At 37.7% G+C, this 19,897-nt stretch overlaps 1 protein-coding gene across 1 annotated transcript in view; it reads left to right on the plus strand.

Annotated features, from left to right (window-relative positions):
- The window catches only part of GIPC2 (GIPC PDZ domain containing family, member 2), an 85,625-nt gene that overhangs the window by 34,756 nt on the left and 30,972 nt on the right, over positions 1 to 19,897 (plus strand). The window contains exons 2-3 of the mRNA XM_008568382.1: positions 3,041 to 3,226; positions 12,470 to 12,650. Of these exons, the coding sequence (XP_008566604.1) occupies positions 3,041 to 3,226; positions 12,470 to 12,650 (367 nt within the window). The remainder of the gene's footprint in view (positions 1 to 3,040; positions 3,227 to 12,469; positions 12,651 to 19,897) is intronic.

Consider the following 19,897-nt stretch of genomic DNA (forward strand, 5'->3'; position numbering starts at 1 on the left):
GAAGCATGATGGAAGTGTTCTACCTACAGGAAATCTAATATTTGCTCTGCAGTAAAGCATACGAAAAATTGAAAGAAAGGAAGCAAAGGAAGAGGCTTATTATCCAGAAGCTCACTTTCTGTGAGATTTCCTCCCCCCGCATTCTGTTATACAATCATTACATTTTTTTGTTTTTTTAATTTAATTTAATTTTATTATTATGAATATTCATGAGATACAAATTACCAGAAATTGCTTTTATACCCTTTTTTTGTTCCCACCCAGGTGTCCCCCAACCCCCCCCCCACTCCGCTTTGCAGCAATCATTACGTTTTAATGTTTCTGTCTAACTGGTCATTTGCTTTTATATTGGGATCCATTTGAATCCCTTTTATATATTGGAATCCACTATGAATACCATTGTCAGACTCACTGAAAAAAACAAATGAAGAAAAAGGGAGAAAATTTTTTTATTTTACTCTTCCCATCATTTTGAGAAAGGAAGTCAGAAAAGCTGTATTCTCTGCATACTCCCTTCCCCCTCTACCCATTCATAATGATTTTTATCAGTGGACTAATTATACTATGGATTTTACAATTAGAATCATAAATAGGAGCCATTCTTTGTGTAACTGACTTCCCCCCCATCCCCCCGCCCCCGGGAATAATACAGCTTTTATGCAGAGAATACTTGCAAAAACTTACTACCTACAAAGCTGAATATATTTTGCCCTTACCAGGAACACAAAGGGTTAAATTAAAGGTTCTCTCAAGATCTGGATGAAAAGAGGAAAGGCTGGGCCCCGTAGTTTTTCCCTGTAGGCATTCATTATTTTGCACCCAGTGACCTTTTCCTTGTCCTCGTGGTTAGCTCCTTTCATACAACTCCGGGATTTGGTCTGAGTTTTGACCACCACTGTGAATTTTTAATTATTTGGCAGGGAGAGCTTTATTGGATGAAGCTCTTCTAATTCAGACACATTTTGACATGGCCTAAAAATCTATTCAATAAGTAATAAGTGCACCCTGTTTTTGAGCTTTATGAGGGTTATGGATGTGTTAAGGCTCAGGGTTTTTTTTTTTTTTTTAAATTATTTTTTAATTTTTTTTTTCCTTTTTGTCTTTTTTACTGACCGGCAATGGGATCCCGGCCATCCCTATGTAGGATCTGAACCTGCGGCGGGAGCGCTGCTGCGCTCCCAGCGCTGCACTCTCCCGAGTGCGCCACGGGCTCGGCCCTTAAAAGGAATTTTTTTTTTTCCTTTTTGTCTTTTTTACTGACCGGCAATGGGATCGCAACCCTCAGTGTTGCACCCACACCACGCTCAGCCAGTGAGCGGGAATCGGTCTCCACATGGGATCCGAACCCTCGGCGGGAGCGCCGCTGCGCTCCCAAGCGGTGCACTCTCCAGTGCGCCACCGGGCTGGCCCCAAGGCTCAGGGTTTTGATGGGAATTAGGAATGGTTTAAACTCAGGGTTACAGAGAGAGAGTTGAGAGTGAGGGCTGCAGTAAGTTTAGCTCGGATGGAGGAAGGGCTGGTGATATCTGTGGCAAACCCTCCCTCTCTTCCATAGTTTTGTATTTGGGCCCCACAAGTTACCCAGATTATGGTTGACAAATTTAAGAATAATACTGCAAATTTTAGTAAAACGAGTCATATTTTTGAAGGAAAATGAAGCCAAATAAAGACTCGGTACATAAAAAGTCCCTTTAAAATCTCCACACAACTTTCTACAGTTCAGTTTCTTTCTCATTCTTTTTCTCCTCTCCTGTGACTTTGGGAAAGTTGCTTTAACCTCTCCAGGCCTCAGTTCCTTCTTTTGTTTTTTTAAAATAAAGGGTTTGGACTAATCTTTAAGGTTAATTTTAGCTCTAAAACATTTTCATTTAATACCCCATTCACTAATTAAATTGCTTTTTTCAAGCACACTATAATGCATGATAAATTTTTCCTTATTTAAAAAAATGCGTAATTACCAGTTTTCGAGTATAGGCTTACCTATGTTTTTATTGTAGTGTACACACCATGCAGTGTACGCATCATGCAGACCTTTGGGAATATAACCTTCAATTTCCGCATTGTAAATGAAAGGTCACATAGTTTAAACCACTTTGAAGTCAGTGAGACCTGAACTCAAATCCTTGGCTCTGGCAAGTACTGGCTTTCTGGCTTTAGCAAATGACTTAAAATTGCCAAGCCTCAATTTCCTCGTTTGTAATGTGGGGATAATGTGAGAAATGCCGTCACCCATCCAAAGCCAAAGGATGGACACGGAGACATGAGGTACAGCGAAGCGAGACTTAAATTACTGCCTTGAAAGGTTCGGGTGTCTGACGGGCAGGCACACGGAAAAGGGCTGTAGCAAGCAATTTATTTCCTAGTATGCAAGTCCCTGCCTCCGCCTCCTCATTGGTCAGGGTGGACAATCCTCCCGGATGACGTCTAAGAGTATCCCAATTTACTACCCTCTTGTAGGAAATTTCTTTGTCTGAGGGCTCAGGACAAGCCCTTGAAAAAGGTCCACCCAAAACCCTGTGTAAGGAGAAACACTAGGAAATGAAGAGAACAATAAAGGGCTATTAACTCATTAAAATCTTGAGGAGAACTTTATCCATTTGAGGCAAACAATTAAGGGCTGGTAACTCAGCATCTGAAGGAGAACTTTTATCTATTCAGCAACCCCCAGGAATGGGCTGGACCAGTCAGACAACTTTTGGGCTGGGCCTGAATTATATCTGAAAATGAATCACTTAGATTATTTTCTTACAGATAACACTGTATTTTATAAAGTTCTTGTGAGAATTAAATGAGATATTGCATGTAAAGTGCTTAGCATAGAGCCTGGCCTATAGGAAACATGCAGTATATGTTACATAGTGCTGCTTTATGAAACTGTGTCCCAGATTCTATCCAACCAACATACAAACACAATTTATGATGTAATCTTTTATATTGTAAGTCAATGACTATTTCGCTCAATAAACATTTATTGAATGAATGAATTAATGACCAGAATGTTTTCCTGATGGAAACTGACAAAATATTTTTCTCTTTGCAGATCTTATATTGCACTTTAAACACACCTAAAGTTGACATGGGAAAGCTCTTAGGAGGACACATAGGTCTGGAAGATTTCATATTTGCCCATGTGAAAGGAATCAGAAAAGAAGTGAATGTGTATAAATCTGAGGATTCACTTGGGCTCACTATTACGGATAATGGTGTTGGCTATGCTTTTATAAAGGTAAGTTTAGAAAAAAATTACAGTATGACCTAATTGAGTGTAACATAAAACTCTACCAGGTCAAAGAAAGTTAGAAATGATCTTTGGAGTGAGAGCCGGCTCCACAGGGATGCATGGACTGGTAATGTTTCACTTTCTTTTAAAGTATGTTCAAAGACATCTGTTTTTATTTACCCTTTCCTTGAATTTCTTCTCCTCAGTTTAAACTTCTCTAGAATTTAGAACTTACACTGGAAAGGAAAAGTCTGGCCCTGGTTCCGACTCATTATCCATCTAGTAGGCTTTTCCAGATCTGTAGCTCTAGCATCTGAGGACTTCCATTGAATTAGTGTTACTTCAAAAATGCTCTTCAAACAGAACTATGGTTATTGCAAAGGGGGGAGGGGGAGGGGGTCTAGGGAGAAATTGGTTAATGGAGACAAAGAATGAGTACATTTTTTAATGACAAATATGCCAACTATCCTGATTTGATGATCACATATCGTACACAAATACTGATAGTCAGCTCTATACCCCACAAATATATATAATCAATTATGTTTCAATTAAAAAAAATAAGAATGCTCTTCACAATTTTCCAAACTACGATTCCCTTATCTTTTTATTTATTTTTGGCGAAGGGCTGGTACAGGGATCTGAACCCTCTATCTTGGTGTAATCAGCACCATGCTCTCCCAAGTGAGCTAACTGGCCACCTAATTCCTTTATCTTAGTACAAAGAGAGCAATGTAGAGCTACAAAGGCAGGAGAAAGAAGTTTGAAATGCTATAAAAATTATAAGAACTGAGGAGTGGTTAAAAAAAAAAGGTAGACTCATCTCTTAAAAATAACAATTCTATTATTGTAGTAAGTAGTTTTAGTAATAACAGCTGACTTATTTGGAGTGCTTACCATGTACTAGTGCTTTACCACTTGGCATATATTTTTTCATTTAATCCTGATTTTATTGATATTATGTTTTTTCTTTTAATTTTCTTATTGAGGTATAACTTTTTTTTTTGGCGGCTGGCTGGTGTAGGGAGGTATAACCAATTTTTAATGTATAGCTTAATGAATGTTTACATACTTACACCTGTGTAACCACCACCAAGATCAGGGGAAATTGCATTTCTTCCACCCAGAAGGCTCCCTTGTGCTCCTTCCCTGTCAATACTTTCATCCCAAAGTAGCTACTATTCTGACCTCTGTCATCATTTGCTTGTTCTTGAACTTCATATAATCATACATTATGTACTCTATTTCTGGCTTTTTTTTTGCTTAACATGATGTCAATGAGACCCCTATTTTACAGATGTAGAAACAGATAAGAAAAGTTAAGTAGATTGCCCAAAGTTATACAGCTGGACAAATTCAGGATTTGAATCAGGATTGACTCTAGATCTGGATGTCCTACACACTGAGCTAAGAATTAGTGATAGACTTCATGCAGCAGAGCATGTTTTATGCCTTTATTTTGTCTGAATCCTGATTTGCTGATGCATTGTCATCATTAAAGAAACAGTTTTGGGGAAGTTATCTTCTTAACTGTAGATAGTACTTTAATGTCCCACTTGATAGAATGGCTATTTTTAGCTCTGCAAAAGATACGACTGTGCTGAAGGTTGAATGGGTGACCAAATGGAAAATCTGGGTGTGGGGAAAGTCATGTGGGATTATCTGAGGGAAGCTCAGGACATGAGGCACACGCAGCAGTGCTTTTCTAATGTCAGCAGAGAAGGGCTTGGATGTTGTGCAAACATGTGTGGATTATTTAGATCTTAGCCTCTGACGTGCAGAGTTTGTGTTTCTGTTTTTTTTTTTTTAATGCTTTGTCGGACATGTGCCTGCCTGCAAGTACTAGTTACTAGCTCTGTGGAACAGGGCATGGTAGCAAAGGAGAAGGTGGAGCATAATCTAAACTGCCAATATAGTTCAGCTTAGAAGAGAGATGCGTATCATACTGTGTACATGATTGATAATTTTTTTTAATTGAGTGGGGGGGATAATTTCAAACTTATGGAAAGATTGCAATAATAATACAAAGAACTCCTGCATATCATTACCAAATCTCCAATTTTTACCATTTGCCACATTTGCTTTATTGTTCTCTCATATATATATATATATATATATATATATATATGATAGAGTACTTGAGAAAGTTTGTGGAAAAATAGAATGAAGGGTAATATGAATATTTTCATGAACTTTTTGAAGTACCTTCATATATCGCCCTTACCTCTTAATACTTCCCCGTGTAATTACTAAGAATAAGGACATTCTCTTGTACATAACTACAGTGTACTTATGAAATTCGTAAAATCTAATAATGATATAATGCTTTAATCTGTAGTCCATATTGCAGTTTTGTCAGTTGTCCTAATAGTGTCCATTTCTTTTCCCCCAGTACAGGTTCATTCCAGGATTATGCATTTCATTTAGTGGTCATGTCTTTTTAGTCTTCTTTAATCTAGAATAGTTCCTCAGCCTTTTATAGGATGTCCCTTAATTTGGATTTTTCTGATGTTTTTGCATGTTGAGACACAGGTTGTACATTTTGGGCAGGAGAATTACATAAGTAATGCTGTGTCCTTCTTAGTGTACCACATTAGAAGGTACGTGATGTTGGTTTGTCTAATTATTTGTGACATTCCTTTTTGTCACTTGTCTAAGGTAGGGTCCACCAGTCTTTTTCACTGCAAAGTTATTATATTTTCTTTTGCAATTAATAAGTGATTGTGGGGAGATACTTTGATATTATGAAAATATCCTGTTTCCTTACTTATATCCCACAGATACAGCATCTGCTGGAGTCTTGCCTAAATAAATTTTTCCTATAATCATTGCAAAATGATGATTTTTCTAATTCCATCATTCCTTATATGTTTATAAGGAAGCATTTTATTTAAAAATCATTCCCCTTTATTTACTTATTTAGTATCAGCATGGACATGAGATTTCTTCTTTTACTCAGTGGGTTATAATCTATTACTATCATTCGTTTTGATGCCTAAATTTTCTGGGATTTGGCCAAATTTTCAGGAATCCCTTTAAGCTGGTTCCTGTGTCCTTTTGACTTGGCTCCCATCATTTTATTGAGCAATTCCTTATTTTTTGGCAAAATAAGATGTTTTAGGTTCATCTTATGTCTTCTTTTCCCTGGGGCTGGAATCAAACCATTTCTCTAAGAAACTCTTTTTTTTTTTTTTTGACGGGGATTGGATATTTCAAAACCAAGGTGTGCTCATTCATTGCTATTGGAGTGGCATTATTTCTAGGTCCTTTCAGTGGTAGGATTGATGTTTTTAAGAAATGTTTATTAGAATGTCTAATGTTTATTAGAAGTTATGAATTCATAATTATGCCTCTAATTCTTATTCTTCCCCACAAGGTTCTTCCTTGGCTTCCATCAAAATATTTACTTTCATAATCATTAAAGTATTTACTCATTTGCTTAGTCCTATGATATCTTTAGAATAGTTTTAGAATTGCTAATCCATAATACTATGAAGAAACCTAAGAAGAGTTCAAAATTTATGTGCACTTCATTTTGTCTTCAGACTAAATATATATATAGAATCAAAGTACTGTGTTCAAAAGTTACTTGGAATAGTTCTGTCCTGCCCCCTGCCCCACCCCCACCCTGGGTGATTATTCATTTGCAATACTGTTGAGTCCATTGCTTCTGTTGGAGTTTTTTCCTCATCCATGTTGATTTAATTTTATTTTCTGAATATGTAGAATGTAAACATGATTCAAAAAGTCAAAACTATATTAAAAGACAAATTCAGAGATGTGCCACTCCTTCTCCTATTCCTCCTATCCCATTATCCTCTTCTCCCCCTCCTTAGTGGTAATCAGTTTCTGATTTATCCTTCCTATGCTTCTTTTTGCCAAAATAAGCAGGAAAAAAAAAATGTTCGACGAATTTGCATGTCATTCTTGTGTGGGGACCGTCCTAATCTTTGTATGGTCCCAATTTTAATGTATTTGCTGCTGAAGTGAGTACTTGATATGCTTTTAACAGTGGCTAGAAATAAGAGCACGTGAAAGTAAGAGTAGGACAGTGTAGTAGAGATTCAAATAATTAGGCCAGCCCGTGGCTCACTCGGTAGAGTGTGGTGCTGATAACACCAAGGCCACAGGTTCGGATCTATATAAGGATGGCCGGTTTGCTCACTGGCTGAGCGTGGTGCTGACAACACCAAGCCAAGGGTTGAGATCCCCTTACCAGTCATCTTTAAAAAAAAAAAACAAAAAACAAGTAATGGTGAGGCAGGAGTCTGTGATTAGGGAGGCAGTGTGGTGTGATACACCGGAGCATGGTCTTTAGAATCAGACAGGCTTTCGTTCACTTATTTACTAGCTGTGTGACCTTGGAGAAGTTCTTGAACCTTTCTGAGTCTTCTCTCAAATGGGAATATTATCATCTACTTTATAGGGTTAGTTGGGGTATAAATATAATGACACATAAAATGCCCGACAGTGCTCATGATTGATAGCTAATACTTAAATAATAATAGCAGTAATAAATCATTACATAATTAGGAGAGAGATCAATGGCAGAGAAGTGCATTTTATAGTTCTGCATGGTTCTCACAGATCAAGTTTTCAGATGAAAAGACAATAGACTTAAACGTTCATGATTTTTAGTATCCAAGTCTCAACATTTCCCAGGACAAAAAATATATAAACATAAAATTCAGAGCATACTTATGACAAAACCTATAAATTTCTAGTATAGCTTAAGATGGGAGTTGGCAAACATTTTTTCTAAAGAGCCAGATAGTGTTTTGTGCTTTGTGAGTCATACAGTCTCTGTTGCAACTACTCAGCTAAGCCACTGTAGCATGAAAACAGCCACGACACTTAAATGAATGAGCATGGATGTTTCCCAGTAAGAACTTATTTACGGATACTGTAATATGAATTTCATATAATTTTCATGTCACAAATATTCTGTAAATTTTTTCAACTATTCAAAAAGGTAAAAACTGTTCATAACTCTTGGGTCATATAGAAATAGGTGGTGGCCTGGATTTGATCTGTGAGCCATAGTTTGCTGATTGCAGGTTTAAGGGAAGAGAGTTGTACTTTTAGATTCAAAATAAAAATAAGAGTTTATAACATGCAATTAGGAAATGAGGTTAAGGTTAAAGTTATTATTAAAAAACAAACCTAAATTCATTTTTGATTGAAATAGTTTGAATAACTACAAAACTGTCGTATTTCAGTATACCTCATATAGAAATCTTTATGATTTAGCATACTTTTACTTTAGTAGAACCAAATTAATCACATTTTAGAGTGCTCATCATTCTGAGAAATATGGTACTCATAGCTTGTATTTCTAACGTTTTGCTTATTCAATTGTCCAAATTAAGAATTAGCAAAGCTGGAAATGTAGGAAGTGAAGTGGGTGGATTCTAGGATGGGAGCTGGGGTCTATGAGCAGAGGCCTGTAAAGCCAGAATAGAAGAGGGGATTTGAGAAAATAGTTAATGTTTGAGATCTGGAGGCCATGGTATTGATGAGGAACAGCTTTAGTAGATATAAGGAATGGAAAGTGGAAAGATAGGGGTTGTTGTAAAGTGAAATTTCAGAGTTCAAAGGTGACAGATCATTTAGTAGTTATAAACTAAAACCTTGCACTTGGGATCAGAATACCTTGGATGCTACATCTGACTTTTTTTTCTTTCTAAAATTTTTATAATTGCATCACCTCTGTTTGAGACCCAGTTCTGTTTATCAGCTGTGTTTCTTGGCCAAACCATGTAATCATTGTGCCTTGAGTTCCTCATTTATTTAATGAAATAATATTCCTCTCCTAGGCTTATTGTGAGGACTAAATCAGTTATTTATAATTGTTGTATAAATGTTAGTTTGTTATTATGAGCAAGGTTTGAGGACAGTGCTGTTGGAAGAATCAGCAGCACAGATCTCAAAGTTGCTGACTACAGCGGCAGGACATGTAGCTGAAACAACCTTGAGTGTGGTGCTTAAGATGTCAGGAAGGGTGGAATGCCAACCTCGAGTCTAGCTGATGTCTGTGATGGGAAGGCAGGGTTCTCTAAATATATGAGATGAATTTAATAGAAGGTACCATAATAATCTAAAATGGTTTGGAATCTGTATGTTTAATAATGTAAATCCTATCTTCCAAAAAATATTTAAGTCTTCTATGCCTTTTGTGGCATCAAGCTCCAAAACCAGATGACAGAAAGTTCCTGTTACATAGAATAATATAAGAGACTCAGTAGATATAAGTATAGAATTAATGCCTCTCTCTTTCTTCTAGTCCTTTGGGCCTGATTAGTACTTTTGGTAACATTATTAATCTTTTCAAGTTATTGTATGATTATCAAAGTACATTAAATTTCAGAAACTTGTCTGCATTGCTACCTCATTCTTTATTCTACCCATTTACGAGGCTAATGCTGAGGTAACCCATAAAATATGTAATCAGTGTCTCTGACTTTGCTTCTATATCTGTTCATCTTCTGGTGTTGTTCTTGAAGCATTTAAAAAAATTTTTAAGGGCCGGCCCGGTGGCGCACTGCTATAGTGTGCTGCTTGCTCCCGCCGAGGGTTCGGATCCCACATACAGACCGGTTCCCGCTCACTGGCTGAGTGAGGTGCAGGCGCAGCACCGAGGGTTGCGATCCTGTTGCCGGTCCTGGTCCGGTACGGGCGCGACACTGAGGGTTGCGATCCGTTGCCGGACACGAAAAAAGACAAAAAGGAAAAAAAAAAATTTTTAAGATCGACACATAATAATTGTGTACATTTATGGGGTATGGTATGATGTCTTGATGTATACATTATAGAAAAATTCAATTAAGCAAATTAATGTGTCTATCACCTAATCAATTTATCTTTTTTTTTGTGATGAGAATGTTAAAAATCTATTTTAGCAATTTTTAAATATACAACACATTATTATTATTAACTGTGGTTACCATGCAGTACAATAGATTTCTAAAACTTACTCCTCCAGTTTAACTGAAAATTTATACCCTTTAATCAACATCTTTCCTTTCCCCATCTCTCCCTACCCTCAGCCTCTGGTAACCACCCTTCTACTCTTTCTATGAAATTGACATTTTTTAGATTCCACATATGTGAGATGATACAGTATTTGTCTTTCTGTGCCTCAAGTTTCTTATAGTGATTTTCCCGTCTCTTCATTACAGATCCTTATCTGCTGCCTCTGATAATTATATATGCTTTGACTTTTCTCTTGGCCACCTGTATTCTCACGCTGCTGCCTGCTCTGACATCTGGTAACTGCCTTTCTCCCTCTGTCTGGGCACCCTTCTAGTGACCTTTACAGCTACTTGGCAACCCTAGATTTCTGTTACTCTGACCTTTAATTCACTGGTTAGATTCATACATGTCTTTAAAGTCTTTCACTTCATTAATATTATATAATGCTTATTCTAAATAAAATTATAACAATAAGTCTTAGACTAAAAAATATGTGGTGGGACACTGAAATTTGTTGGCATAGTTGATTAAAGAAAAAATATGTTCATGATGAATTCTTGAATTAGAATAAAAATTAGAATAAAAATTAAGAAAAAAGTAAGTTAAATATAGGCTTCAGATTCTTTAAAGGCTTAAGAATGGTTATATAACAGAATATTTAATGTTTTTTCTCTTCTTTAGACTTGTTTAATCTTGCTTATTTTTCTATGACAGTTTAGAAACTAGTCGAACTGAGTGGTATGTTGTGGTTACCATTGTTTCTTTTAGCTCTCTAAGACTAATATGGATTTCTAATAAAATAATGTCAATTATGAAATTTATGGTTTGTTTGCTTTATAATTAACTATTTGTAATGATAAATAATGGGGTCTGTTTAAATTGGCATTATCATGTCATTTGCATAGATAATGTTAACAGTTACTATTACAATGAACATAGCAATATTCTTAAAATATGGGGGTAAAAAATAAATTGTGAGTTTTGGTATATAATAATGCAACTTAAAAATTAAAAATGCTCAGGTTAGTCTTCTACAACTTTTTTTTTTTTTTTAGTGACAATATTGTGGAGATGCTAGGGCACATGAGATAAGTTTTCTCTTAACTCTTGAACACAGTGATCAATTGCCCTGATATTCAGAAGATGTTAGATACTTATACCTGGCAAGGGTGGGGAATACACATACTTTTATTACACAATAGCAGCAGCCCCTAGTTTTTCTATCCTATCATTTCCATGAAGGATTTGTCTCCTAAGGCAGATTGTAGCCTTCATTTTGCCCCATTCTTCAGTACTGTTGAAGTACTTTTGTACATCTTCTGCAAAGTTTTGTGGAGCTCCTGTGCCTAAAATCCTTTCAGAAATTCTTGGTGCCATCTTAAGAGTCTTAGACCCCATTTTGAGACTCTGCAACATAGATGTGTTGTAGAGAAGTAAGATAGATTTAAGAAAGAGCAACTTGAATTTTCTCTTGGGTCTTAAGTTCTCTTTATCTAAAATACATAAATGAAAAAGGATAGTATAAAATCATCCTTACTGATTCTCAAAATGGTAACCACACTTATTTCTTACCATGTATTAATCTTCTCATCTCTTACCGTTCTTTGCGTCTTTGCATTTGTAACTAAGGTTTAAGAAAATGTAGCCAGTAGAAAAAGCTGAAGCTCTATTCTTATGTAATGGGTTTTATGTCGAAATGATGCCACAATCATTTATGGAGGGACTTTTTTATGTAGGCATTGTGCTAGGCACAGGACAGACAGTGGTGAGTAAGACCAGCTCTGTCCCCAAGGAAATTACAGTTTAGTAATGGAGACTGAGAGGTAAAGGAGCAATTGAATTGAACAATTGTATGTTGAATCTGGCAATTTATTTGATCTTCCCAAGCCTCAATCTTCCTGATCCATGACATGAGAGTCTCATAAAGTTGTTAGAATGAAATGAAATAGCAAATGTAAAGTGCTAAGCTTAGACCTCAGCATATATAGCAAAAAATATTTAGAAGCGTGAGAGTGGCACCTTACTCATCCTTGAAGGGAGTGGGTTGGAGGATGTCAGGAAAAGCTTCCCTGAGGAGGTGGTGGTTCTGACTAGGAGCTGAATTCTGAATGATAAGGAAAGGAAGGTGAAGAGTGTTGGAGGTAAGGTGGTTGTTAGTTTTGTTGCTTAGTTTTCCATTTTAACTGAACATTGAATTGCATTGCTAATATGCCAATAGATTGTATATAGATAATATCTCAAGTGGATGAAAAATAATGTTAATTTTCTTTCTTTCAGAGAATTAAAGATGGTGGCATTATTGACTCAATTAAAACAATCTGTGTGGGGGATCATATTGAATCCATAAATGGAGAAAACGTCACTGGGTGGCGTCACTATGATGTTGCTAAGAAGTTAAGGGAATTAAAGAAAGAAGAACTCTTTACCATGAAGTTAATAGAACCTAGGAAGGCATTTGGTAAGTTGGTGTGTGTGTGTGTGTGTGTGTGTGTGTGTGTGTGTGTGTGTGTGATGTTCCCTTCCCTGGTTTATCTTTCTACAGGAAATGAGTGCTATGATGTGGTGCCATATGCTTTTAGTATATCTCCTTATGTAACACATGAGTTAAGAACAAAGAAAATGATAGATAGCACTACTTATAAGGAAAGCAACTACTGAAGGGTGAAAAAAAGGAAAAATTGCCTTGTACAAGGACATTTTCTGAACATTTGGAATTACAGAGTCTTATGTTTAGCGATTGTATTTGATGTGGTCGTTCCAGTCTCTGAGAACAGCACATTGTATTGTTTTCATTTTGCTGAGTGGTAAGATTTTTGATTGAGCTCTTTAAACCATAATAACTATTGTTCATGAACCTCAGCAGCAAAAATTCTAGTTACACACAGAATTGGTATTTAAAATAGTTATCTAGTCTATTTTAAAGACCTACTTCACCAATACTTTTTCACTCCACTGGCATTTTGAATTTGGCAGTGTGGGAGGGTATGAATTTACTTCCACTGTGGTGTGACATCTGTACTTGCTTGGTTTAAGTCATGGCAGCTGTATTCCAACTGTTGTCAACTCCCTAAGGCCTCCTCATCTCATCTACAGGAAAGTGTGCCAACTTCTCTCTTGGTACCCAGCACTATTTTAATAAGCCACATGAAGGCCTAGCGTTCATCAGGGTTAAAATATCTTTAGCAGAATCGTTCCAGGCCGGCCCTTACTCATCCATGACCCCACCCTGTGTTTTTTCCTTTGCTCACGGAACATAAATATTCCTTCTATTTTGTCTCTAATGCTATTTTCTCAGGGCAGTTAATGAAAATGATGGGAGAGTGCAGTGATCTGAGGAATTACATTTTCTGTCTCTTAGCAAGTGACAGATCTCAGCCATATGAAATTAAAAACTTTTCTCTGTTCCCACATGATTCTGTGCCATTGAATAGAAATACAGTGTAGGTTATATTACTTGTGGTGGACAGAGTTTCACAGACTGTAAGAAAAGGATGCCTTGTGCCAGCACTCGTCCTGGAGGGACGGCTCTAGGAACCACTGCTGTAGATGCTGTGATTCTGCCTGCTGCATTGCAGCGTCCAAGTTCACTTTTCACAGGGGAAGGCAAGCAGCACTCAGGTTTCTATGCTGCAGCTCCTTTTGAAATGGCTGTGTTTGTTAGCCCAGCTCCCCAGATAGCATGATATATAAACTGATAGGGTGTAGGTGGTTTGAAATATTCTTATTTGATTTAGATTCTTTGTAAATCAAAGCCATTCTCTTAGTATAACTCAAGGAATATAACTTTTCTACATTTATCTCCACCTCATTAATCCATTTTCCAGAGTTAATCTTTTCCTATTTTTCCCTGTTGTCTGCATCTAAATCTTTGTCCCTGTGTCTTTGTAGAAAGTTGCCAATATACCTTAATTTGAAGGCTAGGTTGATGATAGTCTGGAATGTTAGAGATCATTGTATTTGTTCCATGATTAGATTTTTGCCTTCAGTATCAGAGAGACATGTGTAATAGTTGATATACTTCACTGTGTTATTGTCCTAGCTACTGTGGAACATGCTCTATGTTGCCTCATGAAATTCATGCACACATTTGAAAAGCATCCTGGGTAGGATTTTCCTATAGAAGTATATTACCTCAGCACCCCAAATTCTGGTGGTGCTGTGGGTTAGGATTCCTGGAGATTGATTTTGGAGCAATGGTGGGTTTTTATTTTCCAAGGTTTCTATGGAAGTTTAACTCAAACTGCTGGTCTGTGTGCATTTTCCACTCCATGGGTTGATCCTTGACTCTGGGCCCTTGCCTGGGGGACTCTCTTTTAGAAGCCTTGCTGCTCTTCCCATCCTCCAGCTCTTAATTTTGCTGTTTATCTTTTTACCTGTGGGATAAAGGCAAAGCTAGTTTGTTCCTCATCCTTTGGTTTCATCTCATTACTTAGCTCTTTGCCATGGAGGGAGTATATATCAGGAGGTACTTACTCTTTTCAATAATCATTGATTCAGGGCCAAGAGTTCAAATTTCATAGTCTTTTATGATAATCTGACTCTTTGTCATCTTGGACTCCTACCAGGAGAAAGGGTCAGTCTAAGTACGGCAGCATTTTCTCTGCGTTCAGAAGGGTTACATAGGCTGAAACTAAGTCAGTTCTAGGATCTTATCGAAAGCTGTCAGAAATGGCCATACACTCTAGTATTTTGACATTTTCCTACCAATTTCCCTAAATGTTTAGCCTAGAGAGGTATGTGGACTATATCCCTAAATACTATAGGAAATGAAATAGTTGGCTGCTTTGCAAATAGCATAGCAAGAGTTGTGAGCACAACTTCTCTGTAGTTGCAAATCCTTAGGGAATCCTTATTGCCCGCTCCCATTAGCCACGTCCCACCTCCAGGGGCCATTATATGTTTCAAATAAATATTACTACACATAATAAAATACTACACATAATAAACACTGCTTAATTTAAGGAAAGGGATTTTATTTATTGGAAGGCAACCAGGTAGGTCTCAGAAACAGAGTTGATCAAGACATGGGAAGGTCAGGAACCAAGGCTGTTTCAGGGATATGTGTACCAGGAATCTTCAAGTCACTGACTTAACTGACTCCCTTCAATTATTTTTTATGTTTATATCACTCCACTCGGGATTCAAATGCCTGGGACAGAGGGGAAAACTGATTAGGTCATGTGCCTATCTTGATAGTAGGGAAGGCAGGCTATATGATTGAAAGGCCTACCAAAATCACACAGAACAGTGAGGGGGAAGTTTCCTTTTGGGCAGGAAAAAGGTAGCAGATGTCCATTTTACCATTTCTCCTAACCTGTTGCACCTTGTCCTGCAGGCCAGAGCAGTGTTGGTTTTCTCTTAATTTGAATCTGACTCTAGCCATGTGTGATAGCTGTCAGTCTGGGAGTATCAGAATGGATCTGGAGGGAGAAGGGTATTGTCAATGTCTTTGGGTATCTGGTCTTAAAGATTTTATTTTTTCCTCCATGTGTTGGGCCCCACATAAATAGCTGTTTGGCAGTGGCATATCTAGAGACCGTGATGTCATCAAGCTTTCTTTTGGGGAAGGAATAAAGCCACATTCTTCTTGGTGATGGCCACCAGATTTGGAGAGGACTACAATCTACAGTTTTAGACTGTACTTCTGGGAAGATCATTCATTTATGTTTCCCACAAATTATTTATTGAGTATCTCCTATGTTCTAGGTACTCTGCTAGGCACAATGGATGCCAAGAAGGAAGACTAAACTATATAGCTTCTGCCTTTTGAAGAGCTCACAGTCTAATAAGAGGCTGTTGTAGGGTGAATTATGTTCTTCAAAATTTACATATTGAAGTCCTAATCACCAGTACCTCAAAATGCAACTATATTTGGCGACAGGGTTTTTAAAGAGATAATTAAGTTAAAATAAGGTGATTACTGTGAGTCTTAATCCAGTATGACTGTGCTCATAAGAACAGGAAATTTGGACACAGGCATGTATAGGGGGAGAAGGCCATTTGAACATGAAGATAGCCATCTGTATACAAGCCAAGGAGAGAGGCCTCAGAAGAAACCAACTCTGGGGACACCTTGATTTTGCACTTCTAGCTTCTAGAACTTTGAGAAAATAAATTTCTGCTGTTAAAGCCATCCAGTCTGTAGTACTTTGTTATGGCAGCCCTAACAAGCTGAAGCCAATAGGCAAACAAACAAATAAACAAACAAACAAACAAAAAGAACAACTCCCCAAAACAAAAGAACAGTGTCAGTTCTTTGACTGTGGAAGTAGATCTTGGGCTCTTTAACAATTTAGAAGGTATTGGTATTTTAGCAGTCTTCTGGCCTGTGGCACATGACAAGAACTTACCTATATGTTTTCATTCAACAGACATTTATTGAGCAATTAGTATATGCTGGTCTTAGGGTGCTAGTTGCCCATATGCTTGGTACATGCATAGATAAGATCCAGATCTAGAAGCTTGTGTCTAGTGAGTGGAGATGGATATGAAAAGAAATAAATTCAATAAAGGGTGTTAGAGGTACTAAAAACATACTGGAGCTATAAGGTGGGAGGTATCAAATCTACCTAATGAGTACAGGAAAAGCTTCCTGAAGAAGGGATTTGAGCTGAATCTGAAAAGATGAGCGGGTACTTGCTCAGTAACAAATTGGGGAAGGTTGTCCTAGGGAGTAAGGACAGAATGAGCAAAGGTACAGAGGTATAGAATAGCATCACGTATTTGGGATGTTGGCCATGTAGGCCAGTGTGTTGGGAATAGAGGTTATAGGTTATAGGTGATAGTGGTGCAAGATATGAAGCTTGAGAGTCAGTAGTGACCAAATTATCAAGGACCTTGTATATGAAGATGAAGAGTAGTCAGTGGAAAACAAATGAAGGGGGTTAAGCAGGGGAGTAACATGATGAGTCTTGGATCTTAGAAAGGTATTTCGTGGATTTTTTTTTGTGTGTGTAAATAAAATTGTATATTTGGAATTAACCATCTGGACTCAAGTTTAGATGATCCCAATTTTGTTGGCAACGTCCAAAGCATCATAATCAGGAGCCAGTCGAACATACGCTTTCTTCTCTCCATCAGCCCTGATCAGGTGTTGACCTTGGCCACATCAGTGTCACAGAGCTTCTTCACAGCCTGTTTGATCTGGTGCTTGTTGGCCTTGACGTCCACAATGAACACAAGTGTGGTGTTGTCTTCTGTCTTCTTCACGGCAGGTGCAGTGGTGAGGGGGAACTTGACGATGGCACAGTGGTCAAGCTTGTTTCTCCTGGGGGTGCTCTTCTAGGATATTTGGGTTGCCTCTGGAGCCACAGTGTCTTGGGCTGCCAGAGGTGGGTGATGTGCGGATCTTCTTCTTTTTGGTGGCTTTGGACACCTTTCAGCACTGCCTTCTTGGCCTTCAAATCTTTTGCTTTGGCTTCGGCTTTGGCAAGGGCAGGAGCTTCCTTCTTCACCTTCAATGCCATCTTGTGAAAGGGTAGAAAGGTATTTTGGAGGCTGTGTCAGATAAAGGGATGGGATATGAGACAGGGGTCAGGAGATCATAAGATTCTATTGTGTTAGCTAGGAGAGAGGTGAAGTCCTGAATTAAGGCTGTATCAGTAGGCTTGGAGAGAAGAAATGGCTCTGAGGACTAGATGGGGGTGTGCTGGAGCCATTTGTGCACACATCTTTCCAACTCCATCTTCAAGGACATCCAGCTGGTTGCTTGAAATTGGCTATGGTAGTGTGTTTAAAGCACAGAAATAGGTAAGTGCTGCTAGTCAGAGTTTTTGTGTGTGTGTGTGGAGAGCCGATGGTTAAACATTTATCTGCAGACCACTGAATATTAAAAAGGTTGAGTTGGTAACACATTAGATGTAGAAGAAAAGGAAAGAGAGATTGCCAATGATGACCTACAGGTCTGTCGTGAGTGAGGGCTGGGGTGTGGTGCCGTTCTTTGAGAGGAGGAAAGGTGGGAAAGGAATTGATTTGAGTGAGGAGATAGGGAAATGAGATTGGAAGTACAATTTTAGACCTAATGAGTTTGAAATTTGTAGGACAATTCAGTTGAAAATGTATGAGAGTTAGATGGGTGTTAAGAATTGGGGCCTAGAGAATGAGGTTTATGAGTAATTGTCCTACACTGGAAATGGAAGCCACCAAAATAGATTCAATCACTCAGAATGATAAAAGGACCAAAAACAGAAAGAGAAGAAGCCAGCACAGTGAGGAATGGCCAGACATGGAGGAGACAGCCTTCAGGTGGCCTTTATCCAAGCATTCAAGAACAAGTCACTCATCCCAAGAGCAGATGCTCCATTGATATTTTCCCAAGTTGGCTATGGGGCTCTGAGCGGGGAGTAAAGGCCACTATAAAATGTACCCTCAGAATCTCCTGTGCTGGTTGGAGTTTAAGTAACTGTTTCAACTAGTGGGTCTCAACCAGTGTGTTTAGAACACAAAGCAGAATAGAGTTGAAATATCATAGTGCTTGGTAAATGGTTGGGATATGTGTTGTTTCAGCAACAAATATATATGTGTTTCAGGTTTATAATGTATATATGTTTGTGTATATTTATGGGTCAGGATATAATGTATATGTTTCTTACTGTAGGTCACAGCAAAAAACCAAAAAAAAGACCCAAACAAATAAAACATTTGAAAGCCACTGATTTAAATGACTCCCTTGTTGAAAATTTGTAGTTTAATTGGAAATCTTTTCCATACCTAACATGTTTTCTCCTGGACAGCTGTTTTCTGATCTAAATTTTCCTTCTTCCAGCCATGAGTTAATGGCAGCCTTCCCAGTCCTTATCAAGTATCTGCTGGAATGTCTCTAGTGGTATTTTTTAGGGCATGGCTCACTTCCTTTCCCCTTTTGCCAGGGAAAGGGAACATGTCTTCACAATGAGCTCAACCCTGCAGAGTTTGCCCTGTAAAACTAGATTTTCCCAAGGCTTATGAAAATCCATTCTTCTATTTAAATGATTCTAAGACCAGACTAGTCCAACTGGTTTGTTTTCCTATGAGGCCTTTTAATTGTAGGAAAAAAGCTGTTAAATCTAGGAAGCTTTGATTCAGTTTTACTTAAATGAGTCTCCACTTCATTTATCCTGGAGAATTTCTCTAATTTGTGATTGTTTCCCTTTATGGAAAGAGGTTTGTGAAAGAAGGCCTGGAAATATTTCTGTGAGTGTCTTCAAAATCAGAAAGGGAGTTGAAAGAAAAAGCTTACTTCCTAAAGCATTTAGTCTTTGTTTCAGAGTTAGATTTTGTAACAGATCTCTGGGTTCTGTCTTATTTTAGAGACTTCATTTCTGTGCTATGTATCCATCAGAATAGGATGTTAAGAATGTGAAGTACGTCTTAGTCCTTTGACTCATTCACAGCTGGAAAACTCGGACCTCATCTTCATGATTCAGCTTAACTGATGTGCTCATCTCAAAGGCTATGCCTATTTGACATTGAGATAAACTTCAGCTCTTAAGTTTATATGACTTTTTAGATAGACGTTTCAAACATTTAAAAAATACTTTTTATTATTTATGCATTTCTAGGGAAAAGATTTCAACCAACAAATGCTTTGGGTACCTTTTTGTATATACTGAATTTTACAAAATATACTGGGGAATATGAAAATGTTACAAAAGAGACAACAAAGTGCAGTAGTTATGTGTGTAGGCTCTGCTAGCTACTGGCTATGTGATAATGTGAAGTTGGGTA

Source organism: Galeopterus variegatus, unplaced genomic scaffold, assembly GCF_000696425.1.
Source record: "Galeopterus variegatus unplaced genomic scaffold, G_variegatus-3.0.2 Scaffold404, whole genome shotgun sequence".
Classification (NCBI taxonomy): domain Eukaryota; kingdom Metazoa; phylum Chordata; class Mammalia; order Dermoptera; family Cynocephalidae; genus Galeopterus; species Galeopterus variegatus.